The 23002-nt window shown below is 37.2% G+C and overlaps 1 protein-coding gene across 1 annotated transcript in view; it reads left to right on the top strand.

Moving 5' to 3' along the window:
- Positions 1-23002, top strand: part of Dock3 (dedicator of cytokinesis 3) — a 350576-nt gene that overhangs the window by 100392 nt on the left and 227182 nt on the right. The window contains exon 5 of the mRNA XM_059268544.1: positions 19356-19452. Coding sequence (XP_059124527.1) covers positions 19356-19452 — 97 coding nt within the window. The remainder of the gene's footprint in view (positions 1-19355; positions 19453-23002) is intronic.

The raw sequence follows: 23002 nt of genomic DNA, 5'->3' as shown, positions 1-23002 counted from the left end.
GCTCTAGCTAGAACTTCAGGTACTATGTTGAATAAGTATGGGGAGAGTAGACAGCCTTGTCTTGTTCCTGATTTTGGTGGAATCGTTTTGAATTTCTCTCCATTTAATTTGATGTTGGCTGTCGGCTTGCTGTAAATTGCCTTTATTATGTTTAGGTATGTTCCTTGTATTCCTGATCTCTCTAGAAACTTTGTCATGAAGGGGTGTTGGATTTTGTCAAAGGCTTTTTCAGCATCCAATGAGATGATCATGTAGTTTTTTTTTTCTTTCAGTTTGTTTATATGGTGTATTACATTGACAGATTTTCGTATGTTGAGCCATCCTTGCATCCCTGGGATGAAGCCTACTTGGTCATGATGGATAATTTTTTTGATGTGTTCCTGGATTCGGTTAGCCAGTACTTTATTGAGTATTTTTGCATCAATGTTCATGAGGGAGATTGGTCTGTAATTTTTTTCTTTGTTGCATCTTTATGTGGTTTGAGTATCAGGGTAATTGTAGCCTCATAAAAAGAGTTTGGTAGTGTTCCTTCTGTTTCTATTGTGTGGAACAATTTGAAGAGTATTGGTATTAACTCTTCTTTGAAAATCTGGTAGAATTCTGCACTGAAACCATCTGGTCCTGGGCTCTTTTTGGTTGGGAGACTTTTAATGACCGTTTCTATTTCCTTAGGGGTTACTGGTCTATTTAAATAGTTTATTTGGTCTTGATTTAACTTTGGTATGGGGTACCTATCCAGAAAAGTGTTCATTTCTTTCAGATTTTCCAATTTTGTGGAGTGCAGGTTTTTGAAGTATGACCTGATGATTCTCTGGATTTCCTTGTTGTCTGTTGTTATGTCTCCCTTTTCATTTCTGATTTTGTTAATTTGGATGCTCTCTCTCTGCCTTTTAGTTAATTTGGATAAGGGCTTATCTATCTTGTTGATTTTCTCAAAAAACCAACTCTTTGTTTCATTGATTCTTTGTATTGTTCTCTTTGTTTCTATTTTATTGATTTCAGCCCTCAATTTGATTATTTCCTGGCATCTGTTTCTCTGGGTGAGTTTGCTTGTTCTAGAGCTTTCAGTTGTGCTGTTAAGTCACTAGTGTGAGATTTCTCCAACTTCTTTATGTGGGCATTTAGAGCTATGAATTTTCCTCTTAGCACTGCTTTCATGGTGTCCCATAAGTTTGAGTATGTTGTACATTCGTTTTCATTGAATTCTAGGAAATCTTTATTTTATTTTATTTTATTTTTCTGAGACACGATTTCTCTGTGTAGCTTTGGTGCCTGTCCTGGATTTCTCTTTGCAAGATCAAAGGAGTGTGCCACCACTGCCCGGCTAAGAGTTATTTTTAAATTACTGTATGCTTGCATAATTGCTGTATTTTTTCTTGTTGATTTCTAGTTTATATATGTTAGGATCTGATAAGATACACAGAATTATTTTAGTGTTTTTGAGTTTAAGACTTGGTTTATGGCCTGTGACATCTGTTTTAGAAGAAATTTCAAGTTTCTGGTGTCGGTCAGGGTTGCATAGGATAGTTTGTTGATGTTCATTAAGTCCATTTGGTCTATAGAATAGATTAACTCTAATTTTGTAAAAAAATTTTCTTGGATCACTTTATTAGTAAGAATGGATACTGAATCAATCTTTTTATATTGATGCCCATCTGTTTCCTTCTCTTTTTTTGTTTGTTTAGTTGTGTTCTTTAAAAAAATAACTTACGTATTTTTAATTTTTAAAAATTATTTTTTAATTTTTTTATTCTTATCTCATACAGTACATCCCAACCACACTTTCCCAGTAGTTTTTTTTTAAATGAAGCTGGGTACAATGATGTTTCATGTACATGTATTTAGAATCTTTTATTATCTTGATGAATTCTTTCTTTGATCATTATGTAGTGATCTTCTTTGTCTCATTTATCTAAGTTTTGCTTGAAATATGCTTCAGTGGATATAAGGATAAATTACTGTTTGTTGTCAAATTCCATTTCCTTGGAATGTATTTTTCTATCCTTTCATCCTGGCTTTGCAGGTGAAGTCAGTATCTTGACAGACACAATTGATTTTTGTGTTTTAATCTAATTGATAAACCTATGTCTTTTAGTTGGAGAATTAACACCATTTCCATTCAGGGTTATGGTTGAAAGGTATGTATTGATTCTTGTTAGTTTATTTACTTCCAATTGTTTCAAATATTCCATATGCTTTTTCTCCCTTATTCCTCTTATAATTTGGATAATTTATTGAGTTATTAATGTTTGATGCTTTCCTCATTACATTTGCTTTTCTAAATATCCCTATGAGTTTTTTTTTTTAACCTGTGCTCTTGTGGTTATAGATCTGTGTCTTTTCTGTGTGTGGGATCTTTTAAGTATTTCCCATAGTATTGACTTAGTTCTGTTGATCCCTATAGTTTTGTACCATCTTTACAAGTTAACTAGATGACATCATCTAGATTGGCAGTTATTTGATTGTAGGACTTGAAAAAAATTCCATGCCATCTTAGCCTTTAACATTTCTGTTGAGAAGTTGGCTGTTTTTCTGATGGGCTTGTCTTTATGCAATTTGGTTCTTCTTTTGTGGCTCTCAATAGTCTTTGTGTTTCCTAAATCTAGGAAATTTAAATATTTTGTGAAATGGAGTCTTTATTTTTACTTATTAATTATTGTTGTTGTTATTAGTGTTTTTAAAATAATTTATTTAATTTTATTTTATGTGCATTGGTGTTTTTGCCTGTGTAAGGTTGCCAGATCCCCTGGAACTGGAGTTATAGACAATTGTAAACTACCACATGGGTGCTGGGAATTGAACCTAGGTCCTCTGGAAGAGCAGCCAGTGTTCCAAACCTCTGAGCCATCTCTCCAGCCCCTGTTATTAGTTTTTTGAGACAGGGTTTCTTTGTGTAGTCCTGGCTGCCCTGGAACTATGTAGTCTAGGCTGGTCTTGAACTCACAGAGATCCGCCTGCCTCTGTCTCCCGAGTGCTGGGATTAGAGTGAACATGGAGGCTTTCTTTTATGGCATATGCATTTTTAAGTTATAAATCCCATCTGCACCTGTAGGTCCTTACCTTTCCCAAGATCAGAGAATTTTCTGTTTATTCTACTAAATGTGTTTTCTGTGCCTACTAATCTGAAGTTTGGTCTGTTATCAGTGTTCAAACACATGTTCTGTCTATAATTTCTTATTTTTTCTTTGCATCAGTTACTTTTGTTGCTATGACCAATACTTGACAAGAAGTAATTTAAGGAACAAAGGATTTATTTTGATGTGTAGTTTAAGAAGAGATAACGTCCTCATGGTGGTGAATTTTTAGTTGCAGGAATATGAGGTGGTTGGTCACATTTTTTTCCAACAGTCAGGAAATGGAGACAGGAACATGTACTGTTGGTGGGCTGTAAAACTTCCAAGTCCTGCCTCCAGTGTCTGACTTCCTCCAGTGAGACTTTATCTTCCAAAGATTCTCCAACCTTTGAAAACAGCCACCAGCTGAGGACCAAGTATATAAACCCATGAGCTTGTGGGAGACATTTCACATAGAAATTGCAGCACTGTTTGGATGTTATAATTCATCAACCATAAGACCTGCCATTCTTTTTCTTCTTAATCTATTTGAAGATTTCAGCTGAGTTATGTTTTTTTTTTAACAGAAGAAAAAGCATATTTTTATTTTTAATTTTATGTGCACAAGAGCATCAAGGAAGAAATGAATACCCAAAGTAGAAATGAGATTTGAGAGCTCATTATACTATCTTAATAGAGGGAAAAGAAGGGGCAGAGGGGTGCTTCTGGAAGAATAAATGGCTTTTTACAGGAGCATGGGGGGAAAAGACATGTATAGAAGCACAAATGACATCTGAAAGGTAAATAGGCTTTGAGAAGAATAGTTGGGAGACCTGATAGTTTGCAAAAATGTTCATCCTGTGTATTGTATCAGTTTTGCCTGGTCTCTTATGATACATCAATTTTTGGTTGAAGTTCCTAGTAAGAGGAAATTTGTGTGTGTGTGTGTGTGTGTGTGTGTGTGTGTGTGTGTGTGTGTGTTTTTAAAAGGATCTAATTTTACGTAGTTAAGAGAAAACTTCTTCCTGCACTGGCTGATTCTCAGATGTCTTCATCTCTAAACAATCTTCATGCACCTATGGCACAAATGTACTGTTTTGGTATTAGTACCCCTTTAATGGATTATGTTGTTTTGCCAGAGAGAGGTTTTTAAATGCAGTAGGTGCTAACAAGGAACTAATTCTAAGCTATATTGTTTTCCTCCTCAAACAACTTATTTTTCACTAAAAGGTTGAGTTTTTTGGGGGGGTCTTTAAAAGCAATCATTGTATATCAAAACTGCTCAGTATTATAACTTCATATTTTATATTAATTGTGGAATTATATGAATGCAATATAGCAAATTTATCAGAATAGAAATATATCTAGGCTCAGGAGATGGTGTAGTGGGTAAAAACACTTGTTATACAAACATGAGGATCTGAGTTCAAAATACCCAGAATTCATATAAAATCTGGAAATACAGCATCAGCATCTATAATTCCAGTGCCTCTCTAGGGAGATGAGAGGTGGAGACAGGAGAATCACTGGAAGCTTGTGGGTCAGCTAGCCACATGACTAATATATGACATTTGTTAAGGTTTTTCTAAAGGAACAGAATTGATACAATGAAAAAATATATGTGATTTATTAGAGTGGCTTACAGTCTGTGGTCCAGGTATTCCAATAATGGCTGTTTCCTGTGGGGAAGGCAAACAGTAGTAGTTGTTCAGCAAGTAAGACTGGATGTCTTCCTGAGTAGTGGTGGTGCACATATTTAATCCCAGCACTTGGGAGGTAGAAGCAGATGGACCTATGAGTTTGAGGCAATCCTGGCCTACTGAATGAGTTCCAGTACAGCCAGGGTTACTTAAGAGAAACTCTGTCTCAGGATAAAAATAATAAAATAAACAAAAATAGACTAGATATCTTAGCATCCCCAATATAGTGCTGGAGTCCTGGGGAGTTCCTAGAGACCTGCAAGTCTTCAGTCTGTGTTGGAATCCTGAAGAAGTAGATTCTGATACAAGCAAAAGAGTGCCAAAGCAGTAAGATAGATGAACACGGGAGCAAGAGTGAGGGCAAACAGGTAAAAATCAAAAGCTTCCCTCCTTCCTTGTCCTTTTTTTTCTTTTTTTCCCCCAAGACAGGGTTTCTCTGTGTAGCTTTGTGCCTTTCCTGGAACTCACTGTGTAGCCCAGGCTGGCCTCGAACTCACAGAGCTCTGCCTGCCTCTGCCTCCCAAGTGCTGGGATTAAAGGCGTGCACCACCACTGCCCGGCACCCTTCAATGTCCTTTTATGTGGGTTGCTACCAGAAAATATGGCCCCAATTTAGGGTGGGTTTTCCCTTCTGAAATGATCCAATCAAGGAAATCCTTCACATGCATGCCCAACTACTTGAGTTTTAGTTGATGAAAGATGTAGTCAAGTTAGCAACCAAGATTAGCCATCACATGGCCAGAAAACATAAGAGACCTTGTATCAAACATGGGAGGGTGGATGGTAGGGACTGAAACCCCAGGTTGTCTTCTCATCTCTACATGTGCACCAAGGTACACACATACTTGCGTTCACAGGTATGAATGCACATACAGAAGCATACATATATTGTATAGACACACACACAATTATATATATATATATATATATATATATATATAATATATGTTTAGCTGAGTGTTTCCATTCATTTGAACTTCTCATTTTCAAGATTTCTGTTTCCTTTTTGAGATCCCATTGTCTTTCTTGAATTTTTCATGTCTTGCATTGTCTTGTGTCATTCATTTATTTTCCATATGACTATGTGAGGAAGAAGGAAAAGTCGTACTTTGTCTATTACTTCTGGTGGCAATACTTGGATCTTACTTAACCAGACAAAACCCCTAAATTTTACCAAAAAGCCAGTTCTTTTGGAGCTCCTTTAGATTCATGGACCATCCTTTCTCAGATGAGCTAGAAAGCTTTCCAAACCGGATTTATGTTTGGAGGAGAAAGGTTTGTATATTATTAATGTAATAAGACATTTGAATAGTTAGTGGTTTGGTCCATGATACTTGATTAAATGCCAGTATCCCATAGCATATTTTGAGCTATGCAAATTCCTTGGGGCAACAGAGTAGTCCACTGAAGGCTATCCATTAAGCTTGTTCTTATGTCTGTAATTATTTACCATGGGCCTTTTGGATTATATCTGCTTTATTTCTGTTGTTAAAATCACCAAAAGCTTAATTTACAAGTTTATTTGCAAGGTTTGACTCAGAGTAAGAGTGCTTGCTAAACAGATTGTAGGCCTGAGGTCAAATCCCTAGAATCCAGTAAAAATCTGGTGTGGTCCTGTGAGTCTATATCTCAGTGCAGTAGCAGACAGAGGTAGGAGGATTGTTTGGGCTTGCTGGCTACAGGTTCAATGTGAGGCCCCATTTCAAAGGAATAAGGTAGAGAATGAAAGCAGGACTCTTCACATCGTCCTTCAGCCTCCACCCACTCTTGGACAACCCCCACATACATGTGGTAATATACTATGGACTTAGACTACACTTATGTATGCACAGTAAGCGTTTGGAGTGTCTGGGGTTCCTCTGCTTCCTTTTGAGGTTTCTTCCTAATGTCTGGAGAAGAGTGCATGAACTAACTTTGTAGTAATACCTGGACTTAGAAAAAATAACTCATATTTATACACCATTTTTCTTTAAGTCTTGTGTTCATATATCTTACTGTGACTTACTCAGACCTTCTGGAATGTGCTTAAGTTTTCTGGCTTTGCCTTCACTTTTTTCTATTTCCATTTTGAAACAATCCTTTACTTAGGATGTAATTACCTGAAGTCCTTTCTCTTCTAAAAATATTTACTTTGTTCTTTAACCTTGTTTATAAAAAATACATTCCATATATATATATGGAATGAACCAGTGAACTCTGGTCCTCTCCAAGAACAGCAAGCACATTAATATTTGAGCCATTTCATAGCCCTTTTGTACCTTTTTGCATTTGATGGTTTCTTTCTGTTCTTTAGAAAACATTTCTTAATAAAATAAACATATTCCAATGAAAACACAGGAAGTTGCAGATAAAACACAGACAAAACACCTTTACTGCCCTTTATATTTTGTGTTTTCTTCCACCAAAGGCAGGATAAGTGTATATCACAGCTCTGCCTTTACTTTGCATTTGTCTGCTTTCCTTTGGGTTATCTCCTTAACTCTGTACATAGGCATGTTAAAGCATGGAGATAACTCACTGTCCTTAATAAACCTGTAACTAGGCTGAGCAGGCAGCAACAGCTTGGTTTAAAATGACAGGTTTTTTTCTTCCTGTAGTCCCAAATTGGATAAGATAAGAACTTTGGAAAACCTGTTTTTCAAAAGAAGGGAACACACTCAGATAAGCTCCTATACCTTTATGCCATAATTGAAAGTTTAAAAATTCTACTAAATTTTTTGTATTTACATATATGCATACACACATTTTTAATTAGACATGCCAAGAATGGTAATTTTAGCTTACAATAAGTTAAAAAAATGTAAAATGTAGTTACATAGGTTTTGTTACTCAGTTATTTCAAGAATTCTAGTGGCAGATTGAGTTTTTTGTTCTGTGCTGTTTTAGGTATAGAATGACACACAAAAACAGTTACCATGGGCATCCATGACACATTTACCTTAATGAGAGCATATTATTAGTGAAAACAAAAGAAGTCTAGTAAAAACAAAGTAGAAAGGTTATATCTATATTATCTTCGAGATGTCAGAAAGGCCTCATTGGTGAAAGCAAAAACAATGAAGAGATGAAGCTTGCTATGTATGCTTACCTTAATACCTTTTTTCTGTACAGTGAGTAAAAAGCTACAAAGGACCAGCTGAGGTAACTTTAACTTTTCTCAAAGCCTCAGCTAGCTGGTGGGAAAAAAGGGCAGGATTTCCCCTTTTGTAAATGACTTCTCTATCTTACTAGAGCTGACAAATTTCTTAATATGGTTTTCTTGAGGGGAGGTCCTCAACCTGTGTCCATTAAGGTTTTATAATTCTAAGCAAGGGGGTCCTGATCTGGAAAGAATGTGTTCTAGGGAGGTGGTCATTGCAGGATTTTGAGCAAATAGTATGTCTGCATGTCTCCATGCTTTCTCCCAGATTCTCTGATTTGTCTCAGAGATGCAAGAAATCTGATCAGCTATAGTCATTTCCAACTTTTAGCCAAACTTCCCTATCACACATCTTTTATTGGGACCAGACAATGTTATACTAAAGTATTAGACTCTTCTTTTCTTTGGGATTAGACCTATTCCAATATAGTAGGGAACTAGAAGCAATTGTATTTTTTTTAGAAGCAATTGTATTTTTTTAGAATTAATAAACTCATTTAATAGTATTGTAAGATACAAAATTAATAACAAAATCAATAATTAACTTCTTAAATTAGATTAAGAAATAATCCTTTTAAAATTGGCATAAACCATTCAAAGAATGGATAAATTTAATGAAAAATTATTTAGTTGTAGTTGTTTATAAAGTGAAGCAATATCATAAGGCTTTTTCTCCTGAAGCCCATTATTTGAAATCCACAAAAGGTGAAGACAGTATTGATGTTTATCTGTTAAAAATACATGTCAAATTAATAATACTCAATGTTGGAGCATGAAAGGAAAAAGCAATATGCAGAAAAATTATGTTAAGAACAGAAGTATTCAAGCCGGGCGGTGGTGGCGCACACCTTTAATCCCAGCACTCGGGAGGCAGAGCCAGGCGGATCTCTGTGAGTTCGAGGCCAGCCTGGGCTACCAAGTGAGTTCCAGGAAAGGCACAAAGCTACACAGAGAAACCCTGTCTCGAAAAAAAAAAAAAAAAAAAAGAACAGAAGTATTCAGCTCCATCCTAAAATAATTTTAAAATATTATATTTAAGTTAAAATGACTTAGTTTGTTGTAGATTTTCTCAAAGATATTAATATAGAAATGTTCTTTAAGATTTCTAAAAAGAGGTGTACATCCTGAAGGACTGTGAAAATGCATTGTGACATAAACCTCCCTTTTAAGAGGCTCAGTTTATTAGATTCACTAGACAGAGATTTGCTTGTGTGAACAGCTCTAGCCTTTCTCCACGCCCAATGCCAGAAGTACAAAAATGACCAGTCTATTTCTTGGATCTCATGTTGAAGAGAGTGTCTTACATTTAAGGAATTGCTCAACATCCTTAGTCATCAGGGAAATGCAAATCAAAACAGCTCTGAGATACCATCTTACAACTGTCAGAATGGCTAAAATAAAAAAAAAAAACACTGAAGACATCTTATGTTGGAGAGGATGTGGAGCAAGGGGAACACTTCTCCACTGCTGGTGGGAATGCAAACTTGTACAGCCACTCTGGAAATCAGTATGGCCGTTTCTCAGAAAATTAGGAATTAATCTTCCTCAAGACCCAGGTATACCACTCTTGGGCATATACCCAAGGAATGCTCAATCATACTGCAAGGACACATGCTTAACTATGTTCGTAGCAGCATTATTTGTAATAACCCGAACCTGGAAACAACCTAGATGCCCCTCAACCAAAGAATGGATAAAGAAAATGTGGTACATATACACAATGGAGTACTACTCAGCAGAGAAAAACAATGACATCATGAGGTTTGCAGGCAAATGGATGGATCTAGAAAATATCATCCTGAGTGAGGTAATCCAGACTCAGAAGGACATACATGGTATGTACTCACTCATAAGTGGATACTAGATATAAAGCAAAGGATAACCAGACTGCAACCCACAGCTCCAGGGAGGCTAGTTGGTAAGGAGGACCCTAGGAAGGGCACATGGATTGCCCAGCAATGGAGAAATGGATGAGATCTACATGAGCAAAACTGGGAGGGAGGGAGGGTAATGGAGAGCAAGGGATGGGGGATGAGAACATAGGAGAATGGGAGGTCCTAGCTGTATCAGGAACATAGTGGGAGAGCAAGGAAAGAGATACCTTGATAAATGAAGACACCATGGGAATAGGGAGAAGCAGAATGCTAGGGAGGTTCCCAGGAATCCACAAGGATGACTCCACCATAGACTACTCACCATAAAAAGAAACATGAAATCAATGAGAAAGGCATGTTAACAGAAAAGATTTCTACAAGGGACATAAAGGTAATAATACATCTGATTTGACAGACTGTATTATCAATGAAGGGATAAGAGGTTTAACCTTAACACTATAGAAAGAGGAAGCCACGTTAGCAAAATTAATACAGAAATGACATACAAGATGAACAGCAGAGTGTCAGGTGTTTGGAACCTCCTCTGTTTTTGTTTTCAGCAACTTTAATCACTGGCATTTGTGAGAGACTTATGTTTTTCCTATTTTAAAGTTCCAAAATTTCTAACATACTGAAATCTATACCTACCTTTCTTCCTTCCTTCCTTCCTTCCTTCCTTCCTTTCTTTCTTTCTTTCTTTCTTTCTTTCTTTTTTCTTTCTTTCTTTTCTTCTTCTTTTTGTTGTTGTTTTCAAGACAGGATTTCTCTGTATAGCCCTGGCTGTCCTAGAAGTCATTCTGTAGACCAGGATGGCCTCTAACTAAGAGATTCACCTGCCTCTGCCTCTGCCTCTCGAGTGCTGGGATTAAAGGTGTGTGCCACCGAGGCCTGGCCTGAAATCTATACTAATTCAACCTAAATTGATATTTATTTCTTTTAAGCTATAATATATAACCAATGTATTTATGATTCAGAAATAGTATAATATGTAGATACATTATTACATAAACTAAGTAGAATGTATTTATAACACTACAAAAAAATACACCAGATTACTGAATCCAAAGGAACCCCAAGTTCAACAGATTTTGAGTTCATGAGAAATGAAAATCTAGCAATGAAAAAATACAACACTTTGATTACATGGATATAATACAATAGAGGTAAGCCATCAGTTGCTTGGTGGAAGGAGAGGTGGCCTTCAGAGAAAATGTCCAGAGCATCAAGGAAAACATATTGGCTACTATCTTAAAAAAAAAGAGATAAAGAGGGGGGAAAAAGAAGGAAAAGATTTATTTTGGTTTTGTGACAGGTCTCACACTATATTCCAGGCTGGGCTGGGAATTGTTATGTAACCTAAGCTGGCCTCAAAGAACTGCTATGACCTTCTTGCTTTAGCCTCCTGAGTGCTAAGATTATAAATATGAACCATTTCCTGCCATATCCACCATCCACAATGCCCCTGATTTTTCTTTGGTGTTCTGGGGTTTGGGGGCCTTCTTGTTTTGCTAACAAACAGCACAGTCAGAAGCATACCAAAAAGGAATACAGTAAAGCAAATCTTAGGGTGGGCACAGATGAGAAAATTGAAGGCCCAAAATGGTTATGTAGTTTTATGATGTCTCTCTGTGTCACTCATAGGAACCACCATGCTAAGTACAAGAATACCCTGAGTGTGACAGGGCTTACTAGCTATAGTGAAGGCAGCAAACAAATCAGTTCCAGAAAACTGAGGGCAGTTGGTTATCCATTGCATTGCCCCTGTTGGATGTACTGAAGGATACCTCTGACAAAGACATAGGTGCCCACTCACAGATTCACAGACTTCAGGAAGAATTAAAACTAGAAAGGAATAGATACCAGCATGGATGCCCTGACAAGAAAACTTGATCTAGCCAATGAGAACCTTCATGGTATGCAGGTCATGCCGTATCGCTATGCTACCTACAAGGGCACAGGGGACCTAATGTGAGGATCTGGACTAACATCTCTAGTGGAAGTTGGGATCCCCAGACAAAATGAGGCATGAGAATAGAGCAGATAATGAGTTTTAAAGAGCCTTGGGCTTAGGCTGTCACATTAGTATAAGAACAAAGCAAAGAAGAAATCTGGAAACCTCCTAGAGGATAACTAAATCCAGCTACCAGCACAAGCAGAAGCACTCCACAGTAGCTGAAGGCAACTTTATGACACATTATAATACTAAAACACACACCCCTGGTTGGAGATTTAGGATGAAATAGAAAATGCATGGGGTTGTATGTAGAACTACATAAAATAGAACATGTGAAAGAAAGCCTGTTTTATGCAAATGACCTAGAAAGCCAGTATTACTTGACATCCTTTCTGCATCAGGGCTCTCTTTGCTGTGGCACATTTCCTCCAGTGAAAATGGTTTTTTTTTTTTTCAGCCACAACTGCTGTAAGTGTTGGTTTCTGCTCAATTCTTTGTTCCAGATGAAAGAATCTGTAATCACTCTGGATTGCATACTCGACACCGATATCAACTGATGACACAATCAGGAAGAAATATTTACATCACTGATTTTTTAAACTTTGTACTCATTCTGGAGGTACCTGAGAGGGGCCACTCCAAATTGTAGGCATGGGTTGGGCAATTAAACACCTAAGAGAACCCCTCCTGCTTGAAGATTACTGTGACAGAATAATCTGGTCATTAGCTGAGGTTAGAACTGTCCCTTGCCAGATGGAAGCACATGTTCATGCATCAGGGTACACTGTAAGGTCATGACTACAAACATCCTGTGGTAGCTCACGGACAAAAACATAATTACTTCCAAGAAGCTGAGAATGTTTTCATTTTCTTCCCTCTCTTTCTCATCCTCTAACAAATAGTGTCTTCCTTCAGTCACTTCTTTCTACCCTACTTTCATCCCCTCCTATCACTTTTCCTGAAGATCATAGGGGTGGTAGGTGTGGGGCAGGGAGCAGGCTGTCTAAGTGCTTATTGTTGCTTGTACACTAAGAGTTCAGTGCCCTGCCCAAAGGAGTGCAGTGCCAGGAGACCCAGGCATGTAAGCATCATGCTGGATGTTTCTTGGGGGTGGTATGAGCAGTGGGCCCCTGGGATAAGGTATATCTTATTACTCCACTCCACTAACTCCACTCCACTAAGAACTGTTGCCTCCCCAGGCTCCCTTATATTACAGGAAGTTTGCTCACCTATCCCAACTCATCCTTTTCAGCACTTTTTGCTAATTTTGCTTTAGATCTTCCTACAACCATTTTAGGTTACTAAGTTTATTTACTTTTGGTTTGTTGGGACACTTTCTGCTCTTATATAATAGAAAAAGCCCATCTCTGAGAGATTTACTCTCCAGGTAGTTAGTAAGTCAGTCAGTCAGTCTGTCTGTCTGTCTGTCTGTCTGTCTCTCTCTCTCTCTCTCTCTCTCTCTCTCTCTCTCTCTCTCTCTCTCTCTCTCTCTTTCTCTCCCTCCCTCCCTCCTTCCCTCCCCCCCCCCTCTCGCTTTCTCTTTCATCTTTGAAATTTTTGTATTTTCTTTTTTTTTAATTAAGAGGTTTTCTATTCATTTTACATACCAACCACAGATTCCCCTGTCCTCCCTCCTCCTGCCCCCCAGCATTCCTCCTCAACACACTCCCCATTCTCACCTCCTCCAAGGCAAGGTCTCTCATGGGGAGTCAGCAGAGCCTGGTACATTCAATTGAGACAGGTTCAAGGCCATCCTCCCTGCACCAAGGCTGTGCAAAGTGTCTCACCATAGGCACTAGGTTCCAAAAAGCCAGCTCATACACTAGGGACAGGTCCCAATCCCACTACCTGGGGGCCCTTTATACAGTTGAAGCTCAACAACTGTCTTGCTTATCCAGAGGGCCTAGTCCAGTATCATGGGGGATCCTCAGCTACTGGTCCACAGTTCATGCGTTCCACCAGTTTGGCTAGTTGTCTCTGTACTTTTTCCAGTCATGGTCTCAATATCTCCTGCTCATGGAATCCCTCCTCTCTCTCATTGATTGGACTCCTGGAGCTCTGCCTGGGACACAGCCGTGGATCTCTGCATCTGCTTCCATCAGTCACTGGATGAGGGCTCTATGATGACAGTTAGGGTATTCAGCCATCCAACCACCAGAGTAGGTCAGCTCAGGCACCCTCTACTACTATGCAGAGCCCTTCTTCATACCTGTTTGCCTTTCAAACATAACCCTCTTTTAGGATCCTCAGTTCTTTCACAGATGTTTGTCTGATAGTAAGAATGTATAGAAACTCTATTTATGTAAAACAATTCTAGAACCTGATAGTTTATATTGTGCATTTGTTCCATTATTAATAACATCTCCTTGATTGTTTCTTTAAATCCCCTATTTATTTCTGCAACATTTTTTTTTTTTTTGGTTTTTCGAGAAAGGGTTTCTCTGTGTAGCTTTGTGCCTTTCCTGGAACTCACTCGGTAGCCAGGCTCACAGAGATCCACCTGGCTCTGCCTCCCGAGTGCTGGGATTAAAGGCGTGTGCCGCCACCACCGCCTGGCGCAACATTCTTTTTTATTAAATTTTTTCATTTACTTTACATATCAACCACAGTTTCCTCTTCCTCCTCTTCTCCACCCCACCCCCACATCCTATCCACCCCCCTCATCCACTTCTCTGTCTCCATTCAGAAAGGGACTGGCCTCCCATGGGCGTCAACAAAGCATGACACACCAAGTTGAGGCACACCAAGTTCCTCCCCCTGCCTCAAAGCTGGGCAAGGCAACCCAGGATGGGGAATACATTTCCAAAAGCCAAGTCAAGTGCCAGGGGCAGGTCCTGAACCCCCTGCTGGGGAGCCCCACAAACAGACCAAGCTACACAACTGTCACACATCTCTGCAACATTCTTAAGACAGTCTGTAGAATTAACTTCCAAACTTGTCATTTGCTTTCAATTATTCATTTTCATCAAGTTATTCTAGCTTGAAAAAAAGTAAAAGATGTCCTCATTCAGTAGTTTTTATCAAGTATGACATTTATCCTTGATTTTCTTATCTGAAATCACTATGTCTTGCTAATTAAAAAAATCCAGTTAAAACTTTCTAATTTCAGAACTTTTATAGTCATAGTTCAATTCATTGCTGTCTGGGATTTGCTAGCTTGGTGCTGGCAGGAAAAGTAAATTTATATTTTATTGGTTTTTTCTCCTTTAAATAATTCTTTAGTATGAAATCTATGACATTTTTCTTGAAGTTTTATTAGTGTGTAACCGTGTATATTTAAAGTGTACATCGTGAAATGATTATCAGAACCAAGATAATTAATATATCTGTTGCCTCATATTGTTATTTGTGTGTGGCTAGAAAAAAAGAATACTTAAAAAAATTTTCAGCAGTGGCTTTTTGAAACACATTCTCTAGGGTGGGATACCTTGCTCAGCCTTGAAGCTGGGAGGAACTTGGTCCTGCCTCAACTTAGTATGCCAGACTTTGTTGACTCCCCAAGGGAGGCCTTACCCTCTCTGAGGAGTGGATGGGGGTGGGGTGGGCAGAGGTGGGAGGCCTGGAGAAGTGGAGGGAGGGGGAACTGGGATTGGTATGTAAAATGAAAAAACTTTTGAAAGGATAAATAAATAAAAATACAAAATAATAAAATCTTTGAAAATAAAAAAATCTTTCAGCAAAGTTGAAGTTTATAAGGTATTATTTTCAACCTTAGTAACCATGCCAGCCATTAGGTCTCTGGAGTTTATTCATCTTATAATTGAATTTCCCCATTTTCTTCATTCTTGGTAAATCAGCTTTGTACCTTGTTTCTGTTAATTTGTCTTTTATAGGTCCCATAAATATATGCAATGTCTGTCTTTCTCTGACTTATTTCATTTAGCATAATATTTTTCAGGTCCTGCATGTTGTCACAAATGTTAGGATATTATTCTCTTTAAGGCTGAGTAAAATTCTGTTAATATGTATACACTACATTTTCTTTATTCATCTCCTGACCTCTGTGTGTGTTCGAGCTGTTTGTGTGTATACAAGTGCATGTGTGGGGCCAGAGATCAACCTCTGATATTGCTCCTTAGGAGCTGATAACATTTTTTGGTTTGTTTGTTTGTTTGTTTGTTTATTTATTTTGTCTTTACATCCCAACTGCAATTTCCCCTCCCCTCTTTCCTCCCAGTTCCTTCCTTCCACTTCCTCTCTTTCCCCACTCCATCCACTCCTCCTCCTCCATTTCTCTGTAGAAAAGTGCAGGCCTTCCATGGATATCAGCCAGCCATGGTATATCACATTACAGTGAGCCTAGGCACCTCATCTCCCATTAAGGCTGCATGAGGCAACCTGGTAGGAGGAAAGGGTCCCCCAATAGCAGGCAGCAGAGTTAAAGATAGTCCCTGCCCCCATGGTTAGGAGTCCCACAAGAAGACCAAGTTACACAACTAACATATATGCAGAGGACCTAGGTCAGTCCTGTGCAGGCTCCCTGGTTGTTGGCTCAGTCTCTGTGAGTCCCTGTGAGCCCCTATGAGCCCAGGTTAGTTGATTCTGTGGGTTTTCTTGTGGTGTCCTTGACTCCATTGGCTTCTACAATCCTTCCTCCCCCTCTTCTGCTGGGTTCTCTGAGCTCTGCTTAATGTTTGGCTGTGGATCTCTGCATCTGCTTCCTATCAGTTGCCGGATGAAGCCTCTCTAATGACTGTTGGGTTAGGCATCAATCTATGAGTATAACAGAATTATCATTAGGAATCATCCCAGGTATCCTATAACAGCAAGACCTACATATTCCAGTGCAGCAGACTACCTTATTTTTTGAGACAAGTTCTCTCATTGAGACCAGGGGTTAACCAATTATGCAAGGCTGGCAAGACAGCAAGCTCTGGGATCCACCTGTGTCTGCTTCTCCAGTGCTGGAATCGAAAGTACATGCTTCCACAGCTAGCTTTTTGAGTTCTATGACCAAGCTTTGGTTTTCATGCTGTGTGGCAAACATTTTACTTACTGAGCCATCTCATTAGCCATTGACAAACTTTTTAATATTTTTTTTTATATCTTGCCTGTTATGAAGGATGTGTCCGTAGACTTGAGGAGAGTAAATATTTCTTTGAGATAGTGATTTAATTTCCTTTGGATATGTATTCAGAAGTGAAATTGTTAAGTCATCTGATGATTCATTTTTATTTTTTGAAGAACCTCTCTATTGTTTTCCATAATTGCTATAACTATTTACATTTCTACCAGCAAGTATAAAAGGGCTCTCTTTTTTTCCATATTTTTCTCATTACTCCTTACCTTTTGGCTGTTTGATATAGCTTCCTAAAAGGTGTGAAATAATATCTCATCGTGGTTTTGATTTAATTTTTTGTATGATTATTGAATTTGGATATTTTAATGCATCTGTTTATGTTTGTCTCATGTATTTTTATTAGAAATGTGTTCATATTCATTAAGTTTTTATTTTTGATGCTAGTATAAATATAATTTTTGTGGTATTAGGTATTAGATCTCACATACTTTATGAAAATGCTCTTATCAAGTTACGTTCTCAACCATTGTAAGTGGTATTTTCAAAATTTATTTTTACATAGCTAAATGCTAATTATAAAAATGGTACTGGTATGCTGGTTTTGTCTCCTGCAACTTTACCAAATTAACTTATTAGTTCTAACAGGTTTATTTCGGTAGACTCTGGGATTTCTTCAACTTAAGAACTAATAGTATTCTTTTCTTTCTCTTCATTTCTTTTGTCTATCTTGTAAAGCTTATTTTAAATTTTTTAAAAAATCTGTTGAAGATGAAACTCAGGACCATTGATGTGCTAAACAAGCACTCTACCACTGAGTCACACTCCCACTCCCCAAGTTTCTCATTTGTTTGTACACCATCTTCCCTTATTTCATTGACTTGCTTGTTTTCTTTCCTTTTTTTTAATTCTAGGTCAGGGTTTTTATTAAAGTTGAAAACAAAACAGACTATTTCCTTATGGCCTAAATATATCTATAGTAGATTAACAGGCACATTTGATATTTGCCTTATTTAGGCTTACCTTGCAGGTCTTGAATGAACACAGTACTGCTAAGTTACATCCCCTGCAGAAGACCTTTTGGGACTTAATCTCTACTTAAGATCATTTGTTCAAATGGCAGCTAAACAAATCCTATAGTTTTGAGCTTAATTCATTAATGCCATTGCCTGCTACAACCTTTAACTGGGGTCATATAATCTCTGTGGTCCTTTAGCTTTAGATATAATGGGAAGCTACTTTGTCTAGTAAGAAAATGCCCTCCATCCAGCAGGGTATAAATCTGACGGCATGTTACTCTTATATGAATGGGCCTCCCCTTTCACTCTATCTTTCATGCCATTAACTGGATCACCCTCACAAATGCCAAGCCCTGCCAGCCAACTCTTGTTTTTTATTTTAGCTAATTTAAATTTCTTAGCATAATCATTTTGAAATATTTTTCTGAAATTCATAAATCTTCATTTATTTGGTGTTGATTATTAGCATGTTATTTTATTACTTTGGTTGTATCATTTTAATTTTTTTTTGTGTGTGTGTGTGTTCCTTGAAGCTTTCCATTTCTGTTTTCCCATTTCTGTTTTGAATGTAAAGTCACCTTCTCCAATCTTACCTGCCTGGCTTAAGGAGAAGAATACCATTACTAAGCATTATGCTAGGGACTTTGAATCCTTTTAGCTCTTTTAGCAAAGAGCTACTTTGCATTACAGAAAATGTTTTTTAAAAAATTATCTAAGTGTTTTAGTAGGTTTCTATTGCTGTGAAGAGACACCATGACCATGACAATTCTCATAAGGAAAACATTTAATTGAGGTGGCGGCTTACAATTTCAGAGATTCAGTCCATCATCATCATGGCGGGAAATATGGCAGCATGCAGGCAGATATGGTACTGGAGAAATAGCTGAGAGTCCTACATGTTGCAGTCATCAGGAAGTCAACTGCAACACTGGGTGGTATCCTGAGCATAGGAAAATCAAAGCCTGCCCGCACAGTGACACACTTCCAATAAGGCCACACCCACTCCAACAAAGCCACATCTCCTATTAATGCTACTCCCTATGAGATTATGGAGGTTAATTACATTAAAACTACTACACTAAGCAAGAATTTTGTAGTGTTACAGTTTTTCTAGAAGAAAAAAACTTAATGTTTTAAGATGATGCTAGAAAATCAAAACAAACAAAAAAATCTCAATGTTTTCTAGGCAGCTTTTCTTTTTTCTTTCTTTCTTTTTTTTTTTTTTTTTTCTTCGAGACAGGGTTTCTCTGTATAGCTTTGCGCCTTTCCTGGATCTCGCTCTGAAGACCAGGCTGGCCTCGAACTCATGGAGTTCTCCCGAGTGCTGGGATTAAAGGTGTGAGCCACCACCGCCCGGCCTCTAGGCAGCTTTTCTAAAAGCAATTGGAAATTATGTAACAAAACCAAATATTTTTACATTAAGTTAGCCCAGTTACACCATTGTATGCTATCACTATATAAAGGTGTCTGAATAGTTAGGTGTGTTTCTCTTTATGTTTTCATGATTTTAAAATTTGAGTTTAGAACATTGAAAAATGTAGCAGATGTCATCTAAGATTTTATCAAAGATAATGGGGCTGTGGTGATTTTTGTTTCTAGGCAGTATGAAACCGTGGTTCCACTCGAAGATTCTATCGTGACAGAAGTTACAACAACTCTACAGGAATGGGCCAGTCTGTGGAAACAACTATATGTGGTAAGTAGTTCATAATCATTTCATGAGCCGTAAAGTTCTGTTGTACCAAGTGAAAAGAAAGTCTGCCTTGGTGACAATTCTTCAGTTTGAAATTTTAAAATCTTTCCAGTTTCTAAATATATGTTCTGATTATCAGTTGGAATGTAACAAACTAAATTTTTTGAACCTAAACAGAGCACAGTTTTCATATTTTAAGACATGCAGCACCTTTGCCCTAATTTGATCATTAGAATTGAAGTTCCATGACCATGAATCTTACCTGTCTTATAAGTTGCATGTTCATATATGCTTTTATAAACAGGTGTTTATTGAATGATTAAAACACTTGGGAATTTCCTAATTTTTATTGTTTATCATCCTAATAGTGATTTAGGCCAAGAAATTGTATTAATGGTTCCTTGTACTACTTAATGAATATATCATATGTAACACTTTGTTTGTCAGCAATTAATTAAAAATTTATTAGAAATCTATGTTGGTTACTTGTCATCTCTGTGACAAGAGAACTTAAAAGAAAGAAATGGAAATATTTCCCAAACTGGAAGATTTATTACAGGTCATGGTTTTAGCACTTTCAGTTCATGGTCCCCTTAGCTCCATTGCATCTGGGCCTGAGCATAATAATGCATCCTGGCAGAAAGAATATAATAGGAGAAAATGGCAGATTGCAGGGAAAAAGAAATGAATTGGAAGGTGCCAAAACCAGGATATACTATTCAAAGGCACTTTTCTGATGACTAACTTCTTCAGTCAGGCCCACTTCTCTAACTTCATGATCTGTCGGTGGATAATCTATTAAGTGGGTCAGAGCTTGTCATGATCCTCTTAGCTCTCAGTGAGTGGATCCTCTCAGTGAGAGGAACCAGGCTTTCAGTACCTTGGCCTTTAGGGATAACAAAATCCAAAATAAAGAAGCCGGGCAGTGGTGGCGCACGCCTTTAATCCCAGCACTCGGGAGGCAGAGGCAGGTGGATCTCCGTGAGTTCGAGGCCAGCCTGGTCTACAAAGGGAGTTCCAGGAAAGGTGTCAAAGCTATACAGAGAAACCCTGTCTTGAAAAACAAAAAACAAACAACAAACAAAAAAAAATAAAGAAAAAACAATAAGCCCATTTAGACACAGAATAGAGAATGATAAGATGTTCATAGTTATACACTAGAAATAAGTAGCAGAATTTGAATTCTGAACAAAATGAGCCAAACACAACTTGTTTTTAGGTTTGAATTCTAGGCAAGATGGAATAAACACATTTGTCTTTAGCACTGTTTTGGCTGGGTTGATTTTTATGCCTACCAACTATGTTTACAGTTACCTTTTCTCCATATCCTTGCAAGTATTTTTGTTGTTGTTGTTTGCTGATAGTAGTATTGCAACAGAGACTCCTGGACAGAACAAATAAACCATATACCAGAAGACTTCAGAGATAGGGTAAAGAAGGGAAGGGACTTGCTAGTGTTATCAAAAGCATAGCTCACAAAGAACAACTTGACAGAGTAGACAATAAAACCTAAAAAGTTTTGCTTTGTAAACCACTGTGGTAAATGGAAAAGATAAAACTATAGACTAGAAAAAAACTCAAATCACAATCTGTAAAAAGAGATGTATTTAAAATATATAAAACATTCTCTAAGCTGAAAATAATGAAATTATTCAATTATATAATTGCCAAAAAATACAAAAAAAGAGACTTCATTAAGGGAGTGTATGTAGATACCCAGTAATCACATGAATATTTTCCTTGTCATTAACCATTAGACTAATGCAAAGCAAGGCTGCAGTAAAATATATACCTATCTGAATAAATGAAATAACAAATACTGCTAATACCAAGTCATGGCAGAGACGTGGCTCATGTTCTCTTCTGTATTGCTGGTGAAAATGTAAAATGATAAGCTATTTGGAATTTTTTTTATTTTCTTATAACATCAAACATGGATTTAATAAATGACCCAGCTTTGTGTATTTACCCTAGAGAAATGAAAACCTAATTTACTTAAAAACCAATTCATGAATGTTCATAAAACCTTTTTTTAAAAGGACAAAACTGGTAAAACACCAAATATTTTACAGTGGGAAATAAATGCTTTGTCTATCAATATTGATGATCAGCCAAAATTAGGTTGTTTTTGAAAAGAGGAAAAAGATAACTTTATGTGTGATTTCAAATGATTTTATAGCTTTCCGTTTGTTTATTTTGATTTATACAATAGAAAACTAAAAGAAATTTAAAAAATTAATGGTACTTTTCAGCAATCTGAATTGATCTCAAGGACATCATGTTGCATAAAATTCATATAATTCATCGAGTTGAATATACTGTGATTCTGCTTATATACATCTTCAAAGTGAGGAAATCCAGTGACTGAAGTAGGTTGATTGAGGTTGAAATGTGACTGTTAAGGTTTAAGGAACTGCTTACTAATGACCTGACTATGGTGAGAGGTATTTCTGTAACCATCTTGTAACAATATCCATTTTCTGATTATGACAATGTACAGTGTCAATACGAGGTACACTCAATGAGTAAAGTTATGTTTATAGAACTCTGTATTTACTAATGCACGTGATATTTAGTGGCAAAGAAGTCCTATCACTTGAGAAGGTTTTCTGTATATAGAAATAAATGGACATAATAAAATGGGTTTCATTTTTATAAGGAGGTTATTTGGACAATATGATGCATACATACATATATACATACATACATGAATTGAAATAGAAAAACCTCATCTCTCTGAGACATCATGCCACAACCTCCTGTTCAGTAGTTTTATTTTTACATAAAGATTATCTGAGAGCTTTCATTTGTAGAAAATACCTGATTATGTTTTTCTGTCAAAACAAAATTGTCAGCTAGGTGTGGTGGCACACACCTTTAATTCCAACACTCTGGAGGCAGAGGCAGCCGTTATCTCTGTGAGTTTGAGGACACCCTGCTCTACATGGTGGGCTCCAGGACAGCCAGAGCTACATAGTGAAACCCTGTCTCGAAAACAAACAAACAAAAAAAACAAAAACTATAAGCTCACTTGAAACCATCCAAAAGTTATCTTTTTCCTTTTTTTCCTAAAACAATTTAATCATTGCTGATCATCATTATTGCTAGACAAGGCATTTATTTCCCCAAATTACTTTTATTCTTAATTTTAAAGAGTTATTGTAGTCCATGCTAGGCTTTGAAACTACTCCTATTACCATTTCTATATAAGATATGCTAAGAAACTGAAGTATTTCTGGCTATTGTTAAATCAATTAAGTGAAATTTATAGTACAAAAATTAAAAGAATTTAATAAATGTACAGTTATATCATGTTTATACATTTTATATGGATTTTTCTGACTCAAAAGATTTGATCCTTTGTGTGTGTGTGTGTGTGTGTGTGTGTGTGTGTGTGTGTGTGTTTTATTTTTTAGTTAGGGTTTTGCTATCTAGCTCTCCTGGAACTTACTAAGTAGCACTGCTTGGCTCTGAACTTCTGATCCTCCTATCTCAGCCTCATAAGTGCTGGGATACCATAGTAATTCTTGTGACTCTTGTTTTCAATATGATC

Source organism: Peromyscus eremicus, chromosome 7 (assembly GCF_949786415.1).
Source record: "Peromyscus eremicus chromosome 7, PerEre_H2_v1, whole genome shotgun sequence".
Classification (NCBI taxonomy): Eukaryota; Metazoa; Chordata; class Mammalia; order Rodentia; family Cricetidae; genus Peromyscus; species Peromyscus eremicus.
The sequence above is the reverse complement of the archived record's forward strand: the minus strand, read 5'-3'. Positions and strand labels throughout refer to the sequence as shown.